The sequence below is a fragment of the Hemicordylus capensis genome, chromosome 1, assembly GCF_027244095.1.
Source record: "Hemicordylus capensis ecotype Gifberg chromosome 1, rHemCap1.1.pri, whole genome shotgun sequence".
Classification (NCBI taxonomy): domain Eukaryota; kingdom Metazoa; phylum Chordata; class Lepidosauria; order Squamata; family Cordylidae; genus Hemicordylus; species Hemicordylus capensis.
The window spans coordinates 54,941,051-54,950,534 of record NC_069657.1 but is presented as its reverse complement, the minus strand read 5'-3'; the positions used below and the strand labels follow the sequence as shown (position 1 = coordinate 54,950,534).

At 45.1% G+C, this 9,484-nt stretch overlaps 1 protein-coding gene across 1 annotated transcript in view; it reads right to left on the bottom strand.

The window, feature by feature from the left end:
- Positions 1-7,211: 7,211 nt before the first annotated feature.
- LOC128326901 (uncharacterized) overlaps positions 7,212-9,484 on the bottom strand; it is a 38,274-nt gene continuing 36,001 nt past the window's right edge. Inside the window, exon 8 of the mRNA XM_053254780.1 lies at positions 7,212-7,691. Coding sequence (XP_053110755.1) covers positions 7,575-7,691 — 117 coding nt within the window. The 3' untranslated portion in view covers positions 7,212-7,574. The remainder of the gene's footprint in view (positions 7,692-9,484) is intronic.

The following is a 9,484-nucleotide window of genomic DNA, read 5'->3' as shown; positions in this document are numbered from 1 at the left end:
TCTAGTCTTCTAGATCAGCAAAACACAAATTCTAAAACCCTTTTGCCACATATCTAATACTTGTGACAATTTACTTCTAATACTGGTGTATAAATGACCACCTACAACTGAAAGACAGACAGACTTAAGGCAATCCATTTCAGTGGATTTAGGTATGCTGAACTCTGCAAAGGTTCTGGCTATTAAACTGTATAAAGCCCTGTTTATACAAAAAGGGGGAAATATCATGATCTTGAATCATGATTGAGTTGCAACACCCTTCACTTTTAGCAGACATGAGTTCTGGAACTTCAGGCAAGCAATTTCAGAAATGTAGTTAAATACGTCATTGTATACGGCAGTAATCCAATCCAAGCAGATGTGCTTGGGAGTGGGTTGTGCTCTCTTTTAGAATACATTATTTCAGAGTTGGGACATAAAATAGAAGATAGCATTTACATAAAGTAGTGGACAATGGCCTAGTTAATTTGGAAATCAATCTTATCAGGGGGTGTGATTAGCCACTGGACCTGCTTGCCCAGGCAACCAAATACCATAGGTAGGTTCAATTGTCCTAATGCAAAGAGTGAATTCTGAAGCATCTCCAGCCATCTGCTGTAACTTTTCCTTGAGCTGAAAAGAAAGTGTCATCCATCACTGACAAAGGATCTGAGTATGCTGAATTCCTGAAATGGATCTGGGCATGGGGCTGGGGAGACACACTTGGAAAAACTTTCACAAATCCATACCAAGGCAATACTAGCAAATATTACCCTAGTCCCCACCTCCACCCCACAACTTTAGTTCACAGTTTGTCCAGTTCTTTCTCCAGGTGTTGAAGAAGGTCTTTCTTCCAATGCCAAATAGAGAAGGTGAGAAAGAATACTTATGACTAATGGTCCTTGCTTGAAGAATACTTCCATTCACCATCTCTCACAAAAACAAAGTTATTGCACAGTATTGTTTGTTTTCCTCAGGCCCAAGCATGGAGGAAGGCAGAAAAGAAATGAGGTCTTTCTCAGTCCATGGGACCCCAGCATAGTCTGCAAGCCCGTTAGTAATTATAAGTGGGGGATGGGCAAAATGGTAGATTATGCTTTAGGATGTGTGGCAGCTGTGAAAAAAGGCCAATTCCATGCTAGGGATCATTAGGAAGGGAACTGAAAATAAAACTGCTAATATTATAATGCCCTCTTACAAAACTATGGTGCGGCCACACTTTGAGTATTGCATACAATTCTGGTCACCACATCTAAAGAAGGCCATTGTAGAACTGGAAAAGGTACAGAAGAGGGCAAGCAAAATGATCAGGGGCCTAGAGCACCTTTCTTATGAGGCAAGGCTACAGCAACTGGGGCTTTATAGTTTGGGGGGGGAAATGACTGCAGGGAGACATGATAGAGGTCTATAAAATCATGCATGGTGTGGATAAAGTGGATAGAGATAAATTTCTCTCTCACACACATAACACTAGAAATCTCATGAAATTGATTGCCACAAAATTTAGGACCAGCAATGTAGGTACTTTCCCACACAACACATAATCGGCTTGTGGAATTCTCTGCCACAAGATGTGACAGCCAACAATGCCACAAGATGTGACAGTCCACAGCCTGGATGGCTTTAAGAAGGGTTTGGATAACTTCATGGAGCAGAGGTCTATCAACGGCTACTAATTGGAGGGCTGTAGGCCACCTCCAGCCTCAGTGGCAGTATGTCTCTGAATACCAGCTGCAGGGGGGTAACAGCAGGAGAGAGGACATACCCTCAACTCCTGCCTGTGGGCTCCCCAGAGGCATCTGGTGGGCCACTGTGTGAAACAGGATGCTGGACTAGATGGGCCTTGGGCCTAATCCAGCAGGGCTGTTCTTATGTTCTTATTATGCTTATGCAGATTTATTTGCCTGTACCTATATGGGGTGTCCTGATCTTGTAAAATATTGTGAGATTTGCTGGACCCAATCAGAAGCAGTGTTGAACAGAAAAAGCAATATTTAGTGGCTGGCCCAGGCCCTCCTCTAGAAAAAAGGGAGAGTGCTTCTGCAGGAAAATCTAGGACTTGGGAAGGCACACTTCTCTTATCTATGTGGCATGCTTTCTCAAAAGAATGACAAATCCCAGAGCTCCTTAGTTTTTGCAGACATTTCTTATGTACAGGAAGGAGGATCCAACAGGGTATGGCTTCTGACTAACAGCAGAAGGGAGAGAAAATCTAGAACTGTATGGTGCCAGAAACAGTGAAAGTCAGCACTGCAGATAGAATTTAAAGGTCCAGGAACATGGATCCCCCCTAACACTTGAGCAGTCCCCCTCATATTACTGAGACCCCTGCCAAACATAATGACTCATATCTGACCCCAAAAGTCTCCTCCCTCTCAAAAAAGTTAGGAATTGCTCCTCAAACTTTCCCTCTGCCTGCATCCCTATCAAAGCCCCAGAATGCATGCAAATTAATTAAACCTCTGGCACGCATTGAAGATCTGACACTAGATTCCAGGGATGGGGTGCAACATCTAAAGGACATTTGAAGGGACCTAAAGAAAGCCATCTAATGGTGCAGCAAGGAAATGACTTGACTAGCAAGCCCCAGACTATGGGAAACACCTATATCGTATGGCAGCTATATAGGAAGATGCTGGAAGGCATCATCTCGTATTGCATGGGAGATGGCAATAGGAAACCCCTCCTGCATTCTACCAAAGACAACCACAGGGCTCTGTGGTCGCCAGGAGTCGAAACCGACTCCACGGCACACTTTACCTTTAAATAGCTAAACAAAACCATTTAATCCTTTTTTCAAAAGAGGCAAGGGCTTTGAGTGGGTGGGGTCAAGTAGGAAGAAATGCTTGAGATCAGGGGTGTAACGATAGGGGGGCAGGCAGGGCACGTGCCCTGGGTGCCACTTGGTAGGGGGCGCCAAAAGGTGCCCTCGCCGATCCCCTTCCTTTCCCGCCGCGCTCGCGTCTCCCTACGGAGACAACTGGAGTGTTCAGGGCTCGCCGTCTCCCTACGGGGGTCGCCCATGCCGCCGCGACCAGGGGCCAGGGGTCCTCCTTCCACCCTGGCAGGCGGCGGGGGGCGGCAGCTATGACTGGAGCAACGCTGAGGCCTGCCGTCCGGCCCGGCGTCACTTCTCAACTGCGCCGCGTTGCAGAAGCGGCGTTAAGAAGCGACACCAGGCCGGACGGCAGGCCTCGGCGTCGCTCCAGTCGTAGCCCCCGCCGCCTGCCGGGGTGGAACTTTGACCCCTGGCCCCTGGTTGCGGCGGCATGGGCAACCCCCGTAGGGAGACAGCGAGCCCTGAACACTCCAGTCGTAGCCGCCGCCTGCCGCTGCGGGGTGGAAAGAGGATGGTAGGACCCCTGGCCCCTGCTCACTCAGCCCACCCGCGGATCACCCACCCCACCAGCGAAGGGCAGCAGGGGGGACGGGGTGGGGGGAGGCCGCCGCCGCCAGCGGCGGTGGCTGGAGTGTTCAGGGCTCGCCGCTGGGGGGGTGCAATTTCAGAGGGGGGGGCGAAATTTATTTCAGTGCTTGCCCTGGGCGCCGTTTTCCCTAGTTACGCCTCTGCTTGAGATACAAGTTTATACTGGGCCTGGAGAAATGATGGTGCTTCTACATTAACCACACCTTCCTTAGTGCAGGAAACGGCTATAGCATCTCTAAGAGATAGCCATGTAGCCTCTGTATTAAAGCCTCTAAAGAAGACCTGAGGCAGACTGTTACATTGTTGCACAGCAATTAGAGTTATTAAATTCCTTCTGTCTAGATAAAATCTGATTCCTTGCAGTTTCAACCCACTGGTTCAAGGCTTGCCCTTAGGAGCAACAGAGTACAAGTCCACTCTTCCCCGTATTCATCAAAAGCCTCACACCCAGATGGAAGTGGATTCGGCTCTTTTTGGACAGACCTAGCAGCCGGAAGGCTAGCCTGAAGCCCATTTATCCATGATGCTAAGCCCATTGGCCAGGGGAAGCACCTGCAATAGCTCTCACAAGCATGGGCACCTGAGATCAGACAGGGGTTCCCAACCAGTGGTACTCCAGGTGTTGCTAAACTACAACTTCCATCCCCAGCTACAATTTATTGTGACTGGGGATGATGGGAGTTGTAAGTTAGCAACATCTGGAGTACCACTGGTTGGGGACCTCTTGGTTATAGAAACAGTTGCCTGTACCTTATGGCTTTTCTTTGGAAATATGGAATGTGGAGACCCCAGAAACACATTTTAGCATTCTCCTCAGTTTCACTGAGTCACTCATGGTTGTTCAGTAGAAATGATGACTCCTCTTCATGATAGTTCACTAGCATCTCCCCACCCTAGATTCCCTGAGAAATGTTTCAGGATGCAGGAGATAGCTATTCAGGAACACTTGAAAATGTGGGCCATATTGGAAAATCCATTGCAAGCAACCTTCAAATATGTAACTACCCTACCAGAAATCATACATGGTGCAATCCATTCTACCATTTCTTCTTCATGATGTATAGACCCAGGCCTTCGACACACACCAGTACAACTCTACAAACTTGATCAGCGGTCCAGGTACATACATTTCTCTTTTCTGTGACTGAGTTTCTGAGGGAGAATCTTCCGGCAAGGTTGGTTTTTCTTGTATCCTTGAGGGGGGCTATATTTCTTTCCAGTCTGTTCTCCGCTTCTATTGGGCAATTTAATAATATTCAGATACTTTCAGCCTGAAGAGATACCTAAGGCTCTTAAAGTGGGGGCAGGACCACTTTCCCACTATAATTTATTAGAAAACAAAGACTCAAAATTTGCTCTCTTGATGGATGCGCCACAATTATGAATTATGTGTTGGAGCTTCCAAAAAAAAAAAAAAGGTAAGAGGCAATTTTCACAAAGCACACCAAGCAAAAATTTAACTTATTTGGAAAACTTGGGCCATAGTGATGTGAATGCCCTCTAGTGGTAATTAGTATATATAATATATACATACTCACACACCCCTGCTTATTAGGCTCCATAGAATCCTAATCAAGTGATTAGATACCTGTGCTTTGTGGGAAATTGAAAAAACAATGTGCTGTAGATTTTTTGATGTATTTATCAAGGTCTGAACCATTCCTTACTAAAATAATGTCTATGAAACACTATACAAGCTCTCTCTCTCTATATATATACCTGAAGGTCATATGTGACAAGCCTCGCCCACGCAGTGCTGAGTGCATACATGGCGAGAGAATTCAGGGGCAGCTCCCTAATTTACCATCACTATTACAAATGATATTTTTGTTGATGTTATGGCCTACTAGATAAGCCATAGTCTGTAGGAACAATTATTAGAGCTCTTGGACATCAGAGACTGGAAGTAAGAATAGTGCCGATTCCTCACCATCACAGTAGGGAATCAATTGCAGTTTCTTAGCCAGTCTCCCAAATCTAATTGCCCTTCATTCCCCAGACCCAAAATAATAATAAAAACTCAACAATAAGTGCACATTAACAATGGATGTGGGTATCGACATTTCAAGCTCTCACTGCTCAGATGTTCCCAAACTAAACTGCTTAAAAGGACACAGGTAATACTAACAAAGCTCATAAGCATATATTCAGACTGTGGAACAAGGTTAGCATCTTTTGCTCACTGAAATGCACAGCTGTGAATGCCAAAAACATTGAACTCAGCTGTCACTTTTGCTTTCCCCCTCGTGGTTCAGTAAGGTGTCTTAAAAAAAAAGAAGAAGAAGAAGAGTCAAATACACTACATGAATTTTTATGCATGTATTAGTTGGCTATATGTACAAAATTGCTCCAGAGAGTGTGGACAGAATGTTTCTTAGTGAAATCAGGGAGGGTGGGAGCAACCTATGAGCAATGTGCACAGCTGTTTCTGCTTCAGACTTGTAGACAGGGCGAGCCCAGTTCCCTAGTTCATGGCTCTTCTCCACTCTGGTCATGAGTAGACGACATAGCTCTGTCCTCTTCTTGACAGCGTTCACTACTCACCCTTTGACAGAGACTCTGAGGTGGAACAGTGGCAGTTTACACAGCGGGGGGGGGGGGACACCAGCCAGAGAGATCAGAGTTAAGGCAGTAGACAGGGTGGCACCCTCGGTGTTGGGACAACAGTCCTCAGTCTTTCTTTGCCTCATAGCAGGGTTGGCTCAACATGCAATCCTACCCTGCCCGCCCCCAAAATCGCAATGCTTGATAGAAAAGGTATATTTGGACTAATCACAATCAGTATGCTTTAGATTACCCACTCTATACATCGTCAATCTGCTTTCTAAATGATTTTGAAGGAAACAGATAATAAAAGTCATTGTGATGCTGTTTGATGGGAAATGGCTTGGGTTTGCCTACCAAAAATTCCCAATTCCATTCTTAATTCACTTGTTAATATGAACTAGCTGACCCCACACAGAGCATCTGTGGGACAATACACTCCCCGCACCTTCAGGCCCTGTCTCCAAGGGGCAGTGGGACTTTGCACACCACCCATTCCCCCACCTTCTGCAGTCTCCGCTGCCCTCCCCACCTTCTGCCCCAGTCTCCCCTGTCCTTCCCCACCTTCTGCCCCAGTCTCTCTTGCCCCATGTCCTCCTCCATCCCAGTCTCCTGCCCTCCCCCCCACCATCTGCCCCAGTCTCTCCTTCCCCATGTCCTCCTCTGTCCTGGTTGTCCCGGCCTCCTGCCTTCCCCCCCACCTTCTGCCCCAGTGTGTCCTGCCCTATGTCCTCCTCTGTCCCGGCCCTCCCAAGGGCAGCGGGGCTCCATCCACCTCCCGTCCTGGCCCTCCAAAGGGCAGTGGGGCTTTGCCCAGCCACCCATCCTCCTCCGTCCCAGGCCTCCATCCTCCTCCTCGACTTGTCCTCCCTCACCTGGTCAACCATCACCTTCCTCCCTCAAGCATGTCCCCTGTGGAGTCTCACCAACCACCTCCTGACGCACCCCCCTTCCTCTCACCATTGGTCGTGGCTGCAGCGGGGGTGAGGCTTGCCACATCCCCATGCATCCCCCTGGTCCATCTATAGGAATTAATTATATAGATTAGTGTCTTCACTTGTTAAAAAGTGCAGCAAGCACACCCTGTGCAATCAGGTACCGGTGCCGGCTCCTCAACCACCTTATGTTCAGCAGTTTTATTGCAATGTGACACTAGCTAGAGGATAAATTTGATTTAAACAGTAACCTTGAAACCTGCTCTAGCTGCTGGAAAAACAGCAAAGGAAGCATGGTGTTGAGAAGAGACATCAGTACTTCATGGTGCAGGGAAATTTTCATGTTCCACAGGAAGAATATTTTTTTTATTTTTGTCATATGCAGCCATTTAAATAGGAAATATGAAAAGAATTCTAGTCCAAAGGAGAAAAACATTTTAGAATGTGGTAAGGTAAAGTTGTGCCATCCATACAGCAATTTTTGTTCGTAAAGCATGAACAGTCTATAATTCTTTTCTAACTCCTTTCATTTACATAGCCAAGAATATGTATAATGTCTATGGCTTGTCACGTGTTTTTTTAAATCTCTGACAGAATCGTCGTTTCCTTTACATAGTATTCACTGAAGAATTGTAGAATGTTATACAAGCCACCATTCTACATAGTCTGAATATCAGTAAGTATTTATGCTAGATAATCTTATACAAGGAAATTTGTTCAAGTGCTTCTCTATCAGCATCTTCTTCCAAGAATATGTCATAGTCCAGAGGTATTGCTTCTACCCACTGGTTGAGCTGAATATCCACCTGCAAAAATAAAAGTTAAGTGTTTTAGTACTTGGGCCCTGCTTCCAGTGCACATAAATCATATTAGTATTGGTGAAGCTAGATTTTAAGAATGATATAGATATCAAATATTGCTGGGTGATGGAAGGTAAATTTAAATAGCTTGTGTTAATTTGGGACTGCTGGTATTGGTGGTGGTCAACCATTGCTTTATCTATTTGGACAGCTGCAAATTACAATACTGCACACTTAATGAACTTTACACAGAAGCTCAACAGCAGTACAGACATTTATTGTATAATGAATGCCGTATGTGATTCTCACTACCCTGCTTCCTCCCCCACACTTTAGGTAAAACTTAAAGGAATTTGCTTTTATGCCATTAGACAATGTGAACATGGCTACTTGGGATACAGTCGCTCCCTGTAGACTATCATACCTGATAATTTTAACTGGGTGCTTCTCTCTGCTTTTTAGTTTCAGTATGAAGGGCTTATTTATTGCTCTCTGATCAAACTCAATAGCTTTATGTCCTTCAAGGCACAAAGATACATTATACATTAAATCTTTATACATTAGGCCTAAGGTTGGCTGGAAAGAGGAGGACAAGGTCTTATTTAGCTATCCATTGTGTCTTACTTGTACGAATGCTTGGATCTCTCCTGCCTGCTATTGCAAGCCAAATGTTATGCTTTTGGCACAGCCAGAGGAAAAACTTCTTCCACTAGCTCTGCCAATATAATCAACATCATTTATGGCTGGTAGAGATCAGAGCTATTGCCAAGTGATGTATTCTGCCTTTCTCAATAGGTAAAACTGCAATTGTAGATGTGTATATAATATATATTTAAAAGGAACCATTATGTATAGAAAACTTCCAGACGTCTTGTAAATGAATGTATTTTTCTTCTGAGAATCTGGGTAGACATGGTAGGAATTTTGTTTTGCATGCTTTGAAGTGGCATTGCTTTGAAGTGGGACATGTAGCAGTCAGAATTCCCATGACATCATGGCTGATATGTGCAGATGAAGCTGTTTTGTCCTTGTATCTTGTCCTCCTGCTGCCTCTCAATTCCAACTTTTGCAAGAGGCAATGAACATATTTGGGTATGCCTGTATTCAATTTGTTTAAATTAATCTACTCAATTTTAATTATTATACTGGGACCAGTGCTCTTTAACTTGTTCATAAATGATCTAGAAGTTGGGGTAAGCAGCGAAGTGGCCAATTTGCAGATGACACTCACTTATTTAGGGTAGTGAAATCCACAACAGATTGTGAGGAGCTCCAAAAAGATCTCTCCAAACTGGGGGAGTTGGCGACAAAATGGCAAATGCAGTTCAATGTAAGCAAGTGTGAAGTGATGCATACTGGGGCAAAAATATGCTGATGGGATCTGAGCTGTCAGTGACTGACCAGGAGAGAGATCCTGGGGTTGTGGTGGACAGTTAATTGAAAGTGTCTACTTAGTACATGGCAGCTGTGAAAGGCCAATTCCATGCTAGAGATCATTAGGAAGGCGATTGGAAATAAAAATGCTAATATAATAATGCCCTTAAACAAATCTATGGTGCGGCCACATATTGAGTACTGTATACAGTTCTGGTCACTGTATCTTAAGAAGGATAACTGGAAAAGGTGCAGAAGAGGGTAACCAAGATGATCAGGGACCTGAAGCATCCTTTTGAGGCAAGGCTACAGGACCTGGGGCTCTTTAGTTTGGAAAAGAGGCGACTAAGAGGAGACATGATAGAGCTGTATACATTTATGCATGGAATAGAGAGAATGGACAGAGAAATTTGTCTTCCTCTCTC